The sequence below is a fragment of the Diadema antillarum genome, unplaced genomic scaffold (genome assembly GCF_040938485.1).
Source record: "Diadema antillarum isolate AM-2024a unplaced genomic scaffold, OU_Dant_1.0 scf00000083, whole genome shotgun sequence".
Lineage (NCBI taxonomy): Eukaryota > Metazoa > Echinodermata > Echinoidea > Diadematoida > Diadematidae > Diadema > Diadema antillarum.
In genome coordinates, this window is record NW_027270972.1 from 1410047 (window position 1) to 1429840 (window position 19794).

The 19794-nt window shown below is 40.0% G+C and overlaps 1 protein-coding gene and 1 pseudogene across 1 annotated transcript; one reads left to right on the plus strand and one right to left on the minus strand.

Annotated features, from left to right (window-relative positions):
• Positions 1 to 5728: 5728 nt before the first annotated feature.
• Positions 5729 to 7843, minus strand: LOC139717818 (uncharacterized). The gene has a single exon (XM_071629316.1). It carries the CDS (start codon positions 7841 to 7843, stop codon positions 5729 to 5731), a length of 2115 nt encoding a protein of 704 aa, XP_071485417.1.
• A 2382-nt stretch (positions 7844 to 10225) lies between these two features.
• On the plus strand, positions 10226 to 12310 carry LOC139717820 (uncharacterized; annotated as a pseudogene).
• The last annotated feature ends 7484 nt before the right edge of the window (positions 12311 to 19794 follow it).

Below are 19794 nucleotides of genomic sequence, written 5' to 3' on the forward strand. Positions count from 1 at the left end.
AATGTTGCCCCAAGCCAACAAGACGTCATGTAAATAGCGCAATATAAAGGAAGAATAAAGCATAAGTAGGAGAATTATTGGGAAGCGAAATCTACTTTATAACTCAATGATCACAGTAAATTATACCTGTGATGTGAACCAAAGAACTGAAACAATAATTTTTGAGTGATAAACAGTTTGAGGGATGGAGATTATGGGTCCCACCAGCTATACACAATATACATACAAGACTCACATATTGTCACCAAATGCAGTAGGCCTATATGTATTATTGAATATTACTATTACCACCCCCTCCGCACAAAGGGCCTACATTGCATTTCAGGTGATATGCTATCAGCAATCTGATGCACACTTTTTGTCTTATGAGATACAAACAATATTACTTGTATCATCCAGCTGTGCACGGGCAAAGCCATACTCTGGCTCGTTCCATTCCACTCGTTTCCTCCTGCGACGATATTGCTCCCATGAAATATCTGTACACTAAGCCAAACATAATGCTGCCAACAAACACAACACTTACCCGTATCCTAATCCTCACATCAAACTGAACCTAAACCCATATCACAGTCCTAACCTTAACCATGCGTCCTCGGAGAAAATAAGGCCTGAGCAATATATTGTCGTTGGAGCAAATGTCGTATCACTCTTAATAATCAACTAGAGATTGTAATTTGTCATCATTGACAAATTAAGGTGATCCGATTTTTTTTATCAATGATTCGAGTCCTGATCGCAATAGGCATGACCATACAAGTTTCATCTGTGTTTAGAGACATTGGCCGTGTGATGTTTGCATTCTCATTTAGAAAAGGGAGTCATATCTGCCATCTTTGGTACCAAATTCTGTATACACTGAATAACGAAGATACAGCAATGAATACATATGACCTTTGACCCACCTTTGCACTCCCAAGATTGCATCTGATTAAATAGTGGTTATTTTGTGAAATGATTCTCGCGACATCGTCTATACGTGTGAAAAATATGGGGAAGATAGGACAGGTATTCACTAAGATACAAGATGAAACATTTATGACCTTTGACCCTAATTTACATACCCAAGATGTTGTCCGATCTAGTAGTTGTTATTTTATGAAATAATGTTCGAGACATGAACTAAACATGTGTAAAATATGGGGGTGATAGGGCGTGTTTTTCTTGAGTTATTGCAAAGAAAGTTGCAGAAAGAAAGAAATATCTCAATACATGGCAGATAAGCTTTAATTTCAACCAATTTTTTATCGTAATCCCGACATCGTATGAAAAAACGAAGGAAACAAAACGATAGCGCAAAGTCTCAGCTACAACATATTAAAATCTGGGAGAAATTCACCAAAGGGTAAGTGAGCTAGTGCTCGATAAAGACAATCATGTCAATTTTCACATTAAAGAAAATTCCCTCCCATAGAGATAACACGTCATAACGAAGATACAAAAAGAAGTACATATGACCTTTGACCTCAATTTGCACAGACAAGATGGCATCTGAGTAAAAAGTAGTTATTTTGTGAAATAATCCTTGTAACATGGTCTTTGTGTGTGCAAAATATGGGAAAGATAGGACATGTATTCACTAAGATACAGGGTGAAACAATTATGACCTTTGACCCTAATTTACATACCAAAGATGGTGTTCGATCAAGAAGTTGTTATTTTATGAAATAATTCACGTGACATGAACTAAACATGTGCAAAATATGGAAGTGATAGAGGCCGTTTTTCTTGAGTTATTGCAAAGAAAATTGCAGAAAGAAAGAAATATCTCAATACATCGAAGATAAGCCTGATTTTCAACCCAATTTTTTGACGTTATTCTGACATCGTATGAAAAAACAAAGGGCACACTACGGTAGCGTAAAGTCTCAGCTACAACATATTAAAATCTGGGAGAAATTTACCGAAGCTTAAGTGAGCTAGTGCTCGATAAAGATAGTCATGTCAATTTTCATTTCCGGAAAAACTGCACTCCCATAGAGATAACACGTAAACTGGTCAAATTTGACAAGATTACTTTTAATCCATTTTTACGAGGTGATACCGTTATCCAATCAAAATATTGTAATTTTATGCTTGAAAGAACATTAAATAAGCTACATCATACTGAAATCTGGGTGAAAATTGACAAAGGACTAGTGAGATACGCTCGAATGAACTTGAAATTTGATGACGTCATTTTGAAAATTTACTTTTTTTACTTTATTAAGAAATTTGATATCTTTTAATCATTTTGTCAGCATAGCCAGCCCATGAAATAACATGAACAACTCATCAGCTTTCAGAATATGCCAAGAAAAAGGGGGGTCACCGTTCATCCTGACGAGTTAAATCCGATTTAAAATTGACGGTTTTTTGGCATAGTTGCACTGTGTATCCCCATTGACGCACGCGCGGAATTTTGAGTTTGACGTGCCCGTATGACGTCATATTGAGTCAGATTGACTTGAAACTTGGTAGAAATATTCCTTGACATTTTGGACATCCGATCCGTGTGAAAAAACTGAAAATTTCTATTGCATATAAGCTGTGCGTGCGAATATGTGCGCGCGCGTACGCGTCCGTCCAATTTTTTCAATTTTTCAAAAAATGCTCCAAATGATCTGAAACGTATGCAAAAAAAATTTGAGCTCGATTTGAGCATACAAATATTTCAACGCGCGCGTACGCGCGCGTTTTAAGATAAATATGAATTTTGAGAACATGAGTAGAACCCGCTTGACTTGAAATATATGTGACGTAAATTTCATTGAAAAATTCCATTCCATTAATGAGATATGCATGAAAATCTGTTTTCATATAATGACGTCATAGTGACGTCACGGTCGACTGATTACTATGATTTTACTTGATCTGTCGTCTTTGGGACATGATACATATATGGTATAAGTTTGACATTGATAGGCAATGCACTTTCTGAGCTAACTCTTGCACAACTTTTGCGGAGAAATAAAGAAATAAAGAAAGAAGAATAAAGAATCAGTACAGATAAAGAAGGTGATCCGAGAGGATACTCGGATCACCTAATAACCATCATTTTGCTCAGCAATTCACTCGATGTCATGATTTTCAACCACAAATGTCTACGAAGCCAGAGTAGGAGACGGAGGGGTTATCTCAAGGAGCTTTGTATAGAAACCTTAAAACACACACACACACACACACACACACACACACACACATTGGTAAAGCATCGCACGATGTAAGTTCAGGTCCAGTTTCGGATTTATAAGAATTTGGACATTCTTTCCATGTTTTGAATTGAAAGCATTAGCAAACCTGACATATGCTCGGTTTGCGGTTCAGCATGTGTGAGTCCTGAAAATGACTGTTGGTATGAAAGGAGGAATGAGAAGATAGGAGAGGAAAAAGCGAGAAAGTGAGCGAGAGTATTTTTTCTAGAGTGTGTGTAGTCCTGAAAAGGACTGAACCAGAGAGGAGTATGGACCATACCAAGTGAAAATCTTAGTTACCCCAGCGAGAAACTAAGTTTATCGGGATAAACATGCTAAACTTTTACCATGTTTAGAGTCCCCCAAAACTCTGCAGAACCTCCGACGGATGTGCTGTGTTCACCAAGACGATGGGGACTCGAAACGGTCACGACACAAAACATCAAGCATGGCCGGCGGAACCGGGGTGGGGGGGGGGGCGCTAGCCCCCCCCCCCCCCCCCCCCACACACACACACACACTTTTTGTGCACCATACAAAGGAACACATGAGGTGTCATCACTTTGGGCCCCCAGGGTAAGTGTGAGCGCTGTAAGGTTATGTTTTTGCCCTAAAGCCCCCCCCCCCCTTTTTTTTTTTTTTTTTTTTTTTTTTTTTTTTTTTTTTTTTTTTTGCTTGTTAGCTCATGAAACCCGGAAGTGCCTCCCTCCCACTTTTGAAAACGCTCCGCCGGCCCTGTAAAGCACAAAGTCTGGAGTGAGTCCTGAGGCTGTCTAGCTTGACTATGCAAATCTACCTACAAGAAAAATCTAATCCACCTTGGCAAAACTTGAAATCACCATTCACGTCATATGCTATACATGTATCTACAAATCACCGAGCTCACTTTCCCCAATTTCTGTACAATATATTGATGACAAGCAGGTCTATATGATATCGTGTAGGCCCTATATACGATATGTGTCTAATGGAGATTACCACCATGTATTGTCAGTCATTCCTAAGATGAGAATGTAATACAATATAATTTGCTTTCTATACGTGGTTGTATCGTGGCATAACATTGTAAAAAGACCTTGTTCTAGAATACTTTCTGTGATACATGCATATCAAACGTATAACTATCCAAGGTGCAGTTTGATTTATTTACAATGCATGTGGAGATTCATCAAGACGATGATGGGATATGTATCCCTCATATGGAGTGTATTTAGAACGTCGGTAGTTTTCATACGGCACGGGATTCCCCCGGGGATTCCCCGTGGGAATACTTATGAATTTTAGTCCACGATGATACACAATACCGCAGAGAATACCTGGTACATTGTACATGCCAATATGTAGGCTGTAGCCAATGCAATCGAACACACTGATCCTTCGAGTACATGTAGGCTACATGTTATACACTTCATGATCTCGAATGCACTGTGCTATAAACTGTATGCACAAGAAATGTATGGGTATACTGCATGTCCAAGACCTTTCAGTGCTGCCTCCTTGTTTGGCCCGATGCCAGGTTACAATAACATACGCCACAGATCGATGAACAATTACGCTTTCATGGTCTCTGTGAGGAAAAAAAATCACCATTCTGATAAACCGTTTCTGAATTATTGATTCTAACATTACTGTTAGGTAGAGAAAACATAGAATGGTACACAGCATTTCGCCACTTCTATCATATTTTTACTCGTGTGAAGCACTCAACGATCATTTTAACCACAATCTGTTCACGTGCACCTCCGCTTTTTACGCATCATCAGAAACACTGGTTTGACCATGCAGCTCATTATTTTCGAACTGTAAACATTATGAGACAATGCCTTACACGTTGAGCAACAGCAACATGCAAATGTATGTCTTTTTTTTTCTGAGTACATATACGAGACTGTCACAAACTTCAGCACAAAGTAAGAAAAGTATAGTATACCAGTATACAGTAGTAATGTACTAGCCAAGCTGAACGTTCATTAAATCATCATTGAAACTGGTGAAAATAAATGTTATCCTCTGATTTACAGCTTTGACATTAATTCATACATTGAAGTGTGAATTTTGGTCCCTCGAACAATAATAGGAAAGGGGATTACTGACCCTAATTCTAAATTCTTATCACACCGGATCGATTTTATCACATCGCCAAAATCTGTAAATCTATCATGCAAATGTCAGGAACTTCCAGGTTACACTTGTACAAAGGTTTATTCAAACTGTCACTCTCATCTTTCTCCTTTTCAAAATCATTACTCTCCTGTCTATCACGTTCTACATGCATTCTGGTGATCACGATAATCTCGAGTCAAATTACACAGTGTACCTTCTCCCGTACAATAATACATGTAGAGATTAGAGAGTCATCAGTGAGGTGCATGAATATCCCAATAAATGGTGCAATGAATGAATACTAGTCTACGGCGTAAAAAAAAAATTATATAGAGTTTTTACCTAGAATATGTAGGCCTGCACGAATTAAATAATTTTTATACATGACATTGCAAAATGATAAATCAAATCGAACTTGAAACGATTTCAGAGACGCATAGTTTTCGCAAGTTTTACGTATCGCAATGAGATATTGTTGTAATCTCCCCATCCACACCCGTTGCCGTCACGACAGCGGCCGAAAACATTCCCGATGGAGACACAGCCAACATGAGGTCTGTTAAGTCGTGAGTTTCCTTTTCGAATAGAGTGTCGACCTTCTCTCCTTGAAAGGTGAACCTCTGCAGTGTCTTTTGGCCGTTTTCGTCGGGCCAGAGGCCGTCTTCGACGGCCCAGAGCACGCAGACGAGCCCGTGGACATCGCAGCCTATCACCGCCTCCTTCCATTCGTCATCATGGATGGACGCGAGGACGTTTCCGTTGAAGTCGAGGACGCTCACAGAGGCGGGTTCGTGCGATATGACAACGCAAGTCGGCTTCGCGTAAGATACAGCTACCCCAGTCGGTGACAGATCACCTGTCTGAATTGTACGCTGCAGGCTACCGTCAGCTCGAAGGACGAAAACTCGTCGATGATCTTTGTCCGACGCGTAGATAGTATCCTCGCCGTCCGTAGCCAGACCGGATATGCTCCTTTCTTCCGGAAGTGCCACCGATATTTCCGTCAGGTTCTCTGCTAGGAGATGCATCTTGGCGTCAGTGGTAGCAAGAACGAATCGGTGGCCGGAGAGAGTGGAGAAACACCTGATGCTGTCGTACTGCAATGTGGGCAGCCAGCGATTCCAAGCGAAGGTGCTACATCCAGGAATGCCCGTTGCGGTTAGCATTATAGATGCACACGAAGTGGAAAGTTTCACATATTTCGAAGTGTAAGTGTCACACGAGACAGGACTGTAACTTCCATAATCACGATAATGTGTTCGCGAGCCGCTTTTAACATACACAAGCTCCGATTTGAGGCCGACGTACTCGTCCTGTACCAAGGCAGCAAGGCGTCCGTCTCGCGTGAATTGCAAGTCCTTTGGGCCACTCTTACAGCTAATACTCACAGTTCCTCTTTCTCTGCAGCTACATTCCTCAATGACCTTGCCGACTTGAGCCTCCAAGGGTGTTACGTGGAAATGTAATCGTTCCATCGACTGCTCAATATTCTTCAGTACCTGTTCATCCGGTTCCTCCGCTATCGCCCTGTCCATAGCTTCAAGCAAGCTCTTGTACATGGAGGCAATTCCTACAAGATCATGCTTGTTGTCCAGCACTTGCTGAGTCATCAATACGCTCTTCTCGACCAATGCCTTCATGCTCTCAGTTTTCCGTCGCAGCTCAACGAGCTGCTTGTTCTTTTCTTCCAGGTACTCACACCCTTCCCGTTCTAACCGATGGTGAAACTCTTCGACTCGTGTTTTGTACTCCTCAACGGCACATTGTATGCTATTTCTTGTTTTGTTTCTGTGGTCGACGATATGCGATTCTAGCTCGTCAAGCAAGCTGAGGAATTTTGTAAATCTCTCAGATTTTGCGGCAACGTTTTCGCGTCTCGTGTTCAGCTCTTCTCGAATTGTTGGAACAAAGTCTTTTAGGAACTGCAGCTTGTGTCCCTGCTCTCGGCTGTGGTCGATAAGCGTACAGTCATGGCATATAGGTTCCAAGCAAGTCACGCAGAACAGCTTCAGTTTCTCATCAGTGTGCTTTGGGCACAAAACTGAATAATCTGAGTAGTCTTTACTCTGAAAGGTGATCTTTCCCTGCAGCAAATCTGAGATGCTGGCTACGGTGTGATTTTGCGTCATCCGAAGTCCCGCGTGGACAGATGAGCACCGCTGACACAGAATCTGACAACATTCGCGACAGAAGGTATATGGGTTTCCTTCCGCAACATCCTCGGACGGGTGAGAGTAGCCACAGGTTTCACACTTGCTGGCCGACTTCGCCAGCTTCCTTTCTCGCACCTCTTTCTCCACAAGTGCCTCGACAAGCCGCGTAGCTCTGAAATCGAGCCGTAATCCACGCACACCATTCTCCGGCACCTCAGTATGATCTTTACACAGAGCGCACTCCAGTGACGCTTTCCCCGAATCGTCCTTTTGGCTTCGTGCACACTTCTCCAAACACTTCTCACAGAAACTATGGAGACACGCTAGAATACGAGGAGTATCTAACCTTTCCAGGCAAATAGCACACTCCACCTCGTTGGAAACAACTGAATCTAGGTTCATGATTGACGCCATGACTGCTGCTTTTACAAGGTTACTGAGCGTTTTACCGATGATACCGATGTGTTTTACCGATGTGATACCAGCCGCTTGCAGCGCTTGCTGCATGCATTTATGTTGACACAAATGTAAGCTAGATAGAACCAAAGTACATCAATGCGTAAGATGATGGAAACGGAAGTGATGGAAGCGGTATTTTAATACGTGGAGTCTGCCGCCCGCTCGCGTTGAGCGGTATAATCGAACAAGCGTCAGAAGACTATTGACTTGTATCAACCTGGGAATTTCTGTAATTATATTCAGCGCTCTTACTTTCAAAATATTACTTCTTATAATGTTAATAAAAGTATACATTTTTGGAATGAAAACTTATTTAAAAAATCCATTTTCATACTGTAATTCACTGAAAATGCGAGGTGTTATTTCTTTAAAAAAAGGCAAGAAATTTTGGTCAACTTCACTTGACTTGAAGTAAACAACAAGTAGATTAACAAAAATATGCACAGACAGAGGATTTTTACGTGTTGTTATCTGTTATAAACGTCCAAAAATTTAATTCATTAAAATGACCGGTCGTGAAGGAAACAAAAGAAACAATCTAGACTCTAGATACACACTGAAGGAAATTGGCTACACAATCATATTTTTTTATATTCGATATGCTCTGAAAATGAAATATTCAACTCTTTTGTAAATTACTTATATTATTTCACTTCCTGATGCCGAAAAGTTGTGCAATTAACGGAAACAGAAATTGTGCAAATTCTGAGATGACAAAGGATATTTTCTCAACGGTGCACCCCCAAGTGACTAATATACGTGAAACTTATGCATGAAGTAGTCTACAGACAATGGAAGCAGTAAAAAATATTGCTAAAATCATAGGTCTAGCTAAAACATACGGTAGAGTAAACTAGTCAAATGCTTATACTTTACTTTTTATACTATATTTTTCCACATTTATATCTGCCCCTTTTTACATTGCTTATTCCACACAACGCTTACACAGTGATTAGATCAATATAAGATGGCCAGACAGCATAATCATGTATTTAATTGCTGTCTGAGAACAACCGTACCCCTCCATCCTGTATGAGCTTTTGTAGAAACATATCAGTACAGTGTCTATTTTAGTGGAATATTTTGCTATGTAAGAGTAAGGGGGGAAAAGACTGCTCAGTGACAATGCAGTGACTGTCCAGAATCGAAGAATCTATCACCTCTCGATTCATGGATCCGTCTTCACTGTGTATTGAGTTTGGAGGTCGACCAAAAAGGGGTGGGGAGTGGACACGAGGGAGCTTTTCATCCTCAGAATCAAACATCATACGATTTATTGCACACTTTGGGGGAATATTTGCAATCTTTCAAGTAAATATGTTTGTATAAGGGAAAAGAGCATCTACGACTACGAACAATGTGAAAGCTTAAATCCGTTAATATCTGTGACCTCTTGATCCACAAGTGCGTCCCCGATACTGTGTTTATGGGGGTGAACCGTAGGGGAGGGGGAAGAAGCCTATACATTTTCAGAATTGAAATTCAACGATGTGGTGCACATTTTTTTATGGAATTAAAGAAAAACCTTGATACTAAAACTTTCTAATCGTCTGAAAGGTTCGCAGACACAAATTGTATCAAAACTGCTTTAAAAAATGAAAAATAAGAATATTTAAGTTTGAAATCGAGGGGAGATGATTCCCCGCCCCCCCCCCCCCAAAAAAGGAACCAGTGGTCACGTTCCCCCCCCCCCCCCCTCCCCTCGCACCCCAGGATCGTCGCCTCTGATATACGGTCAAAAAGCCAGGAAAAAAAGAGAGCAAGATAGCGGGAGAGGGCTTACTTCGTTTCAGAAATGTCGGGTAACGCGACCACCCGACGAGAACGCGATCACCCGATGGAACGAAGTAAGCCGCGGGGGAGAAAAGGCCATCATGAACCCGCGTTTCATAACTTTCAATAGCTTACTCGAACTTCGAGTGTAATTTCTTCAATTTATTTCATGCTCAAATGATGCTTCGGAACAGCTTCAGGAGGTCCTAAATACATCTGTAATGTTATATGCCCCCTTAAAACGGAAGAAATGAAAGGGAGACAGAAATAGGGTCATGTAATAAGCACCCGCGATAATTCCACTGTTTGCTTCTTAAAATGGCCGTCCGTTTACATGTAAAATCGGGAGAGGGAGCCCTCTCAGCGCACTGCGTGCGCTTTTATGCTCTTTGCAAAATACTCGCAACATACTAAACAACACTCTGTAGTGTATAAAAAAATATTCCATTTTCTCGTCACATCTGTCTTTCGTATATCGACATAACCATAATCATGCGACACACGCTGCATGCAGGTGGTATCGCTTACTTTTCGGCCGAGAGTAAACTTGTTAAAGCATCAGTCATGGCGTCAATGAACCTAGATTCAGTTGTTTCCGACGAGGTGGAGTGTGCTATTTGCCTCCAAAGGTTAGATACTCCTCGTATTCTGGCGTGTCTCCATAGTTTCTGTGAGAAGTGTTTGGAGAAGTGTGCACGAAGTCAAAAGGACGACTCGGGGAAAGTGTCACTGGAGTGCACTCTGTGCAAAGATCATACTGAGCTGCCAGAGAATGGTGTGCGTCGATTACGGCTTGATTTCAGAGCTACACGGCTCGTCGAGGATTTCATAGAGAAAGAGGTACGAGAAAGGAAGCTGGCGAACTCGGCGAACAAGTGTGAAGCTTGTGGTTACGCTCACCCGTCTGAGGACATCGCCGAAGGAAACCCATATACCTACTGCCGCGAATGTTGTCAGATTCTCTGTCAGCGGTGCTCTTCTGCCCACGCGGGACTTCGGATGACACAGAATCACACAGTAGCCAGCATCTCAGATTTGCTGGAGGGAAGGTCACCTTTCAGAGTAAAGACCAGTCCGTTATGTGTCCAAAGCACACTGATGAGAAGCTGAAGCTATTCTGTGTGACTTGCCTGGAACCTATATGCCATGACTGTACACTTATCGACCACAGCCGAGAGCAGGGACACAAGCTGCAGTTCCTGAAAGACTTCGTTCCAACAATTAGAGAGAAGCTGAGTTCGAGATGTAAAGACGTTGCCGCAAAGTCAGAGAAATTCGCAAAGTTTCTCAACTTGCTTGACCAGCTAGAACCACATTTCACTGACCACTTTAAGAAAACAAGCAAGAGTATGCAATGTGCCGTTGAGGAGTACAAAACACGAGTTAAAGAGTTTCACCATCGGTTAGAACGGGAAGGGTATGACCATCTGGAACAAAAGAACAGGCAACTCAGTAAATTACGACAGAAAACTGAGAACATGAAGGCGTTGGTTGGGAAGAGCATATTGATGACAAAGCAAGTACTGGACAACAAACATGATCTTGTAGGAATTGCTTCCATGTACAAGAGCTTGCTCGAAGCTATGGACAGGGCGATAGCGGAGGAACCGGACGAACAGGTGCTGAAGAATATCGAGCAGTCGATGGAACGATTACATTTCCACGTAACACCCTTGGAGGCTAAAGTTGGCAAGTTCATTGAGGAGTGTAGCTGCAGAGAAAGAGGAACCGTAAGTATTTCGTGTAACAGCGGTCCAAAGGACTTGCAATTCACGCGAGACGGACGCCTTGCTTCCGTGGTACAGGACGAATGCGTCGGCCTCAAATCGGAGCTTGTTTATGTTAAAAGCGGCTCGCAAGCACATTATCTCGGTCCAGGATATTATACCCCTGTTTCATGTGACACTTATACCTCGAAATATGTAAAACCCTCCTCTTTGTGTACGTTCATGAAGGTAACCGCAGTGGGAATTCCAGGATGTGGCACCTTTGCTTGGAATCGCTTGCTGCCCACATTGCAGTACGACAGCATTATGTGTTTCTGCACTCTCTCCGACCACCGATTCGTTCTTGCTACCACTGACGTCAATTTCCATCTCCTAGCAGAGAACCTGACTGAAATATCGAGAGCACTTCCGGCGAAGAGGAGCATATCCGGTCTGGCTACGGACTGTGAGGATACTATCTACGCGTCGGACTGCGATCATCGACGAGTTTTCGTCCTTCGAGCTGACGGTAGCCTGCAGCGTACAATTCAAACAGGTGATCTAGCTGTCACCGGCTGGGGTAGCTGTATCCCACAAGAAGCCGACTTGCGTTGTCACATCGCACGAACCCGCCTCTGCGAGCATTCTCGACTTCAACGGAAACGTCCTCGCTTCCATCCATGATGACGAATGGAAGAAGGCGGTGGTAGGTTGCGATGTCCACGGGCTCGTCTGCGTGCTCTGGGCCGACGAAAACGGCCAAAAGACACTGCAGAGGTTCACCTTTCAAGGAGAGAAGGTAGACACTCTGTTCGAAAAGGAAACTCATGCCTTAAAAGACCTCATATTGGCTGTGTCTCCATCGGGAATGTTTTCGGCCGCTGTCGTGACGGCAACGGGTGGGGATGGAAAGATTACAACAATTTGTCATTGCGATAAGTAAAACTTGCAGAAAAAAATCCAGTCGCTGAAATTGTTTCAAGTCCGATTTGATTTATCATATGCAAGGTTGTGTAAATGATTGAATCCAGTTGTATATTACAGGTTAAAACGATATTATACCACGATAAACTAACATCCATCCATGACACAGTTAAATTTATATTGCGAAACCATGCACCTTGTTGATGGCTCCAAAACCAGTTATAATTGTATCGAAGACGGTACTTCTCAGAGTGTAATTTGACTCGAGTTTATAATCAGAATGAATGTATCATAACATGATAGAGTATTAGTGTTCAAACATCGTCTCAATAAAATGAGGATACCATTAGTGTAAAGGCCAACATCATTCTTATTCTGAAAGTATTGCAAGTTCACAGACCACTTTGTTTTTTGTTCAGTCTTCCAGCAGAACTAAAAGGCATTATAACGGCTTTAGACGAAGAAAGTGACATTAAAAGTGTGTTAAAACACAAAGCGAAATCGCAAAACGGAAAAAAGAAACCAGAACTTTCTGGTAGTAGGCGAGTTGCAAGACATTCTTTGTTTTGGGAGAGGAAGCTTATGTTTGTACTTAAATAAAGCGTTCTTATTTTATGATGACGGCATGGAGAAAAGAGCCGAAAAGCCCAATGCAAACGCTGTGAGTGTATATACATGTACACTTGTATATAGTATCTTGTGGATCGAGTGTTGTCTTTCTGCAGATTCAACTTATTGAAATACATACAAGCTTGTATGTATGTCCAACAGCAACAGGAACAGAATAAATACATGTATAATGTAGCTCTTTTAGGTATCCGTGAAGAAAACCATCTGAATGAGTCATCCTGTGCATTGTCACTTGCACGTCCTTGGACTTGATTTTCGAATGCAAGTGCCGAAACAAGATTTTTGCGATGTGATCTGAGAATCGAGCATCCTAAACGAAGAATTTAGAATTACGGCTTAGAGTACAATTCTTATTTACGTCTCCAAATTAGGGTCACAGATCCTCATTTTGAGGGACAAAAACTCGTGCTTCAATGTATGAATTGATGTTAAAAAAATAAGAAGAAAAATGAGCTTGGTGATATGGAGATATTGCAAAATAATATGACGTTCATGGTGATTATCAGTGTTGCCAAGGCAATTTAGATTTTACAAACATGTTCATTGCCAGCCTATAACCACAACGAAGGGTTAGGTAAGCAATGCTTGCCCTATGCTATCAGTTCGGTCAATGATGCAATAATCATGCTTCCACGTGCTTGGAAAAATAAATCATTAAATCAACTCAGTTATAAAGTTGGCTATCATTTAAATCGATACTTATTACTCTTCTTGAGTGTGATATCAGTCCCTTTTTTTGACAGCACTGGCGAGACTGTCTTAAAAATGTCAGAGGATGATGATATTCGTTTGAAACATGATGTAGTAATCTTCTTAGGTCATTTAAGTGTTGTTGCTCTGTAGTTATTACTTGGATCGATTGATAGGTATGTTGACATGTAGATAAGCTGTAGGTATAGATACTAGTACATTGGAGGTCATTCATTATTATTCGTATATAGTTCGCAAACTTCAAAATGATAAGTATGATTATGATAACAGAAACCGGTGACTGCTGGTTAGAAAAAAAAGGAACAAGGATAGATGCTTCACTACTAATTCGTCATGTAATGAGAACGATTAGAATGATCGTTAGCACTAGAAGTTATAATGGCGATGAAGAGGTCTACAGTGATGAGTAGACATACTGTTCTCTTTAAAAAAAAACGCATTATAGGGGCCTACAGTATCATACAGGTAATCATAAACTTGGTGCGTCATCAATCGCGTGAGAATAGAAATATACACCTGTACATGAGCATGAGGGAGCATGACAGACACAAGCGTTTTAAATGATTTTGGAATAATTTGATGTTTTTCCTCATCGGCATAGAATACCATGCATCATTCCGGTTCGTCTCTCTCACATTTGCAAGAATTATATGAACAAATATTGAATTGGTCGTCTGTTCATTTCATATTTCATTTGAGTCCTAATGCAAGTACTGTATAGGCCTACCTGTTCATGGTCTTACACACTGGTAATAAAATCTCGTGTTTGCCTGGCACAAAAACTCTCTTGATTTCAATGTGTGTGTGTGTGTGTGTGTGTGTGTGTGTGTGGGTGTGAGTGTATGTCTGTGTTCGTGTGTGTATGCGGACATGAAATTCAAATAAAGAATATCATTTATAAAACAAGAAAGTGTGTGTATGTGTGTGTGTGTGTGTGTGTGTGTGTGTGTGTGTATGTGTGTGAAGGAATTGTTTACTAGTGACGATCATTTCTGGCGTAAGAATTATTGTTTTATACATGCACTGCGTTGCGAAAACGTTTCTTTTCATTCTGCGATGGGGGGGGGGGGATAAATGTGTGTGTGTGTGTGTGTGTGTGTGAATTTTTTACTGGTGATGATCATTTCTGGCGAGAGAATTATGAGAAAAGTGTTGTTTGATTGTTTTTCATACTGCGAAAACATTTCTTCTCATTCCGCCATTCGGGGAGGGGGGGGGGGGGTAAAATGGCGCGTTTGGTGCGCCATTATACTCCTCAATTGTTGTTTTATATTTAAGCATGTGTACATGTACATGTAGGAGAATAGACTTCATATCTGGCAAAACCGTTGATTTTCATGTACAATACAATGTATGTATCATTATGATCACATTATCACATAATGCAACTAGCTGGACAACTAGCTCAGACAATCTGAGAAGGGTAAAAACGCTTGCACTGATGGAAATTACAGTCAGTGAATAAAATCTTGATGATATGTTGTTTACCGGACTACAATTCGTTAATACGAAAGTTCCGCAAATGGAATATACCTAAGGCTCGTGATTCCCAAAATGGAATAAGGTTTGCTACTCTGAAGGTTCGTATCAGAAAATGAAATGAGGTTAGTTATGCCGAAGGTTAGTTAAAAACGTTGGTTATTCCCGAGGGTTCGTTCATTCGAAACGAAAGACGGTTCAGTTGTACGCCCTTTTTTTTTTTCATTTTTGGATCTATAGTACAAACGTCCGGAATTACGAATCTTCTTAATTAATACTCCACAGTCGTTCGTGTTAACGAACTGTATTCCATTTTCGGATTAACGAATATCTAGGAAAAGGATGGTCGGTTAATTTGTGTTTTTCGGAATAAAGAATCTTCGGAGTAGCGAACCTTATACATCGTGTATCATTTTCGGTAGCACGAACCTTCGAAATAACGAACTTTATTTCAATTTTGGATGAACTAACCATCGGAATTAACGAACTTTAAATCCGAATTTTCATTTTTTGATGAACGAACCTAAAAAAAAAAAAATAATAATAATACAATTTGTAATAATAATAATCGCCCGTTTACCGATGCCAGCCTTTCACCACGTGCACTGTTCTTTCAGAGGTGCTTGCCCAATTCACATATCAATAGTCTAGAATATTGTCGTGGGTACCCATTTTATATCTGGGTCAGGAGGGACATTGAAGTGGATGAAACTTCTTGGTCCAAGAATGCATGCGCAAGACAGGATTCGAACCAATGATCTTGTGTGAAAGTGTAGAACATTATCCAGCTCGTAAAAGTTTGTGATTGTACGCCCGAAACGGATCACTACACGTATAGGATGATGATCTATCTTTATCTCTATTCTGAAGGTAACTACAAAGTGTATGTTCGCATTAAAATAACTGACTTCGGAAGCGCTTCCAGTAATCACAATGTGACATAGCCACATTCAGCAAAGTCGGTATTTTAGTTTCCGGAAACATTAGTTGTTGAAAGCAAAACCAGGAGAGAATAATCTTATGAGAACGGAGATGATGTAGGATGTATATGTGATTTACTTATATTCTGAACGCAATTTTCGCATGTAAGTAGTTTGATCAGACCGTATATCCGAGTTTTTGTCGTTTAAGAAACATTTTTTCTTCTTCTAATAATTGCCCTCTGTAACAAACAATGAAGCAAAAACATGCTTGCGAGTTCCATTCGGTCACACTTAATTGAATTGCATTTATTTATTGTAAGACACGTGTTTATAATGTTCCGCCATCGAAATAGCAATAAATGCAATGTACGTACCATGCATCTTTCTTTGTAACATTCGCAAAATACTACTGTTATTTTTGAATAACGTTTCGCGAGTTTGTGTGGAGGGGGTGCGACACGAGAGTTTACGAACATGTGACTCCGTCTTGAATTTCTGGGGAAAAAAATACACTGCAGTCAAGGGTTAGGTCAACCTAGTTAATGTTAAACATGGCATCATGCCCTCATCTCAAGTACTATTTCAGTAGATGTCATTAACATCATTGCACTTTTGATAACTAGTGACCAGAACTCGACATTGATATTGTCTTTTAAGCCCAAATGTAGCAAAATAGTATTACAAACAGGGCCAAATTAAGTGGGGCATTACAATCAACTTTTCAATTACTATGTAGCCTACTTGGTGAGGTTGGCTGTATCTATTTAAGAGTTCTTTGTAATAATCAAACTATCCAGAAAAAGTCTAATTGGCAGCAAGCAATGCAGAATTACGACTGCTATTTTCAAATTTTCTCAGAGAAAATTCTTGAGGGAATATAGAGTATATTGAGAATATATATATATATATATATATACACACATACACATACACACACAAATGTATGGTTAATGAACACACAACTATATCATATCATATATCATATCATATCATATCATATCATATCATATCATATCATATCATATCATATCACATCACATCACATCATAAATAATCAACACAACAATGAAAGGTTCATTTGATTACAATGGATGACAGCGTAACAGAAGTCATTTCATTACTTTGGTCATTTATTCAGTCCTGAAAGAATTAGGACTGCAACTCCTTGCGTCAATCTTCTAATACCCAAAGGCACCTGACATCATGTGTATCTAATATAAATAACTGTCAATATCAATGATAAACAGTGCAAGACCTGTAGAAACATACTAATATGGCTGCACTTCTACCCAATTTTCATAGATATATCTGAGAATGAGGCAAGCTACAACAAAATCTAAAAATTTGTGTCACACTTAGTAAACTTACTATCAAGTCCTACACTAAACATGCAATGTACATATTAACATTAAAGGTGCATAGTCCCGGTAGTGTAGAGGGCGCTGTTGATGATACTGCCGATCACCGTTAGCATTGATATGAAGATTACCGAAGTTTAGCTGTCATCGAGAGTAAAGTGCGTAGGTGTTGCTAAGTAACGTTGCCTTTGTTGTCTTCTCTGCGCATCGCGCAGTCTGTAGTAATGCCAGGGTGCGTGCATATGTGCTTGTTATTATGACATCACAAGAAAAAGTTTGCTAAAGCTGTCATCCCCCCCCCCCCCCCCCCCCCAGCCGAATCATGAGCCGAACTGTGATCCGACCAGTGACTACAGTGAATCGGACTTCTTCGGACTCGGGAAAGTGGGCCAAAGCGTAAGCGCTAAAGAGGAGTCAATAGCGTAGGTCTCTATATGAAACTTGCGCCGTGCGCCCGCGTACGCATTTGACTAAAACACCGGGACCATGCACCTTTAAGTCAATTTCTTAATCAACTACAAGTAGCCAGATTGACAGCTTATGCCAATATAAAAAATAAATATGTACATAACATTAGCGTTGGAAATCAATGGACGGCATAATTCATCATCCATACAAAGTACTTTGAGATATGAGTGCATTTAAGGCCATAATTACGAAAAATATATCAAGAATCTGTCACTGTGACTGCTTCTTTGCTCATCAATCAAACATCCACATAAGATTGACCATCCCAAAAGAAGTGGGCCATGCTAACTTGGTAATGATTAATGCTTGCACTTTCTGACAATTGAAGGAACAGCAAAATGGCCAGAATGATAAGGAAGTTAACATTACAGATTCGGTAAACCTGGAGTCAACTTCAATATTGACTCGTAAAAAACCACCCTCGTCAATCTAACTCTTTTTTCAGAATACAAATGTTTAAAATTGATCATTCAAAAGCCAAAATAGAATTTTGACATGACCTGCTGCGAGTGCTGCACATGAAATAAATCATTTAATTTCTCCATGAATAACAATGACGAATATGAGCTATTCAGCTTCAAGCTGTAAAGATATGGTGCGTCTATTAAAGTTACTCAACTATTTTGCTCCGCTGTACTTTAATAGCACATATAAACAACAGCTCAAGTCAGTTCTGGCTGTTCATACACTTTTGACACTTGTATTTAATACTACGACAGATATACCATGTATGCAAGGCAACACATAAATACATTAATTCATCATACAAAGGAAAATTTGTTACACTGTGAATTCAGCATATATAGTTCACTGCACTGAAAAAGTTTCAGCCATTAAAACAAATCTTGCAACTATAGAAAGCAAAATAATACAATAAAAGTTTCTTCCACATGCAAACCAACTTGGCCAGGAAATCACTAATTTTTCACAAATTTGTCATCTCAACATAAGTATCAGCAACTGTGCATTCAAATATGAATACATGCTGAAAGAAGAACCAAGTGGTAAAACTGTACATTCAGCCCCAATCCATTTTTTAGCACTGCACATGCCCACAGACAAAAAAGCAAGGTATTTGAAAGACTCGGTTTCAAGGTGCTTTACACAATTGCTATCACATCTGTTCAAACAAACTGCATATCATCGTAACACACAAATTGGCACAATACTTTCTAAGAAACATATAATCATTGCAATCAAGTTTCAATTTGCAGAGTGAATAGACATATTCTACATAATTATAGATATGTATATGTACACCGATTGAAAATACATTCAAATTGTGTTGAAAAGGAACCAGTCCATTTCTGAAGAATAGGTCTAAAAAAAAAACACAACTACACATCACCAATAAAAGAAATATAAACACAGTTTCTTGGGTTGTGTGTGTAAAAGAAAGAAAAGAGAGAGATGAAAGGACAACCCTTTGTCATTACAGGACTAAGAACAGGATTTTATATGCAAGAAAAAGAAAAAGAAATGCTGAAAGCTGAAAGGAAAACTTGTATCAGTGAACAGCATATGGAAAATCCAACAACAATTATTATCTTTTGGGTAGATTTTGATCAATTAACTCTCTTGAGCAAGGAACTGCAAGTTCTGATGGGGGTAAAATTTGGACTGAAAATCCCATGAAGAGCCTGCACTATGATACCTTATTTACATTTTGTTTCAAAAGACAGTTTTTAGGAATCTTCCTTTCTTTCTCAGCAAGAAAACAGATAAAAGGAACAAAAATCATGTAGTTTTTTTTTTTTTTGTCTACAAGCTGGAAGACAGTGTCAGGTTATTCCACTGTAAATTTAATAGTAGATCTGTATGTGCACACTGTATGTATATATCTTTCCATGCAACTATTGCCTTTATTCAGAATAACAGAAAGTATAAGACAGTTGAAGTCTGAAGTCAAGTTCATAAAATTCGAAAGGTTCTAG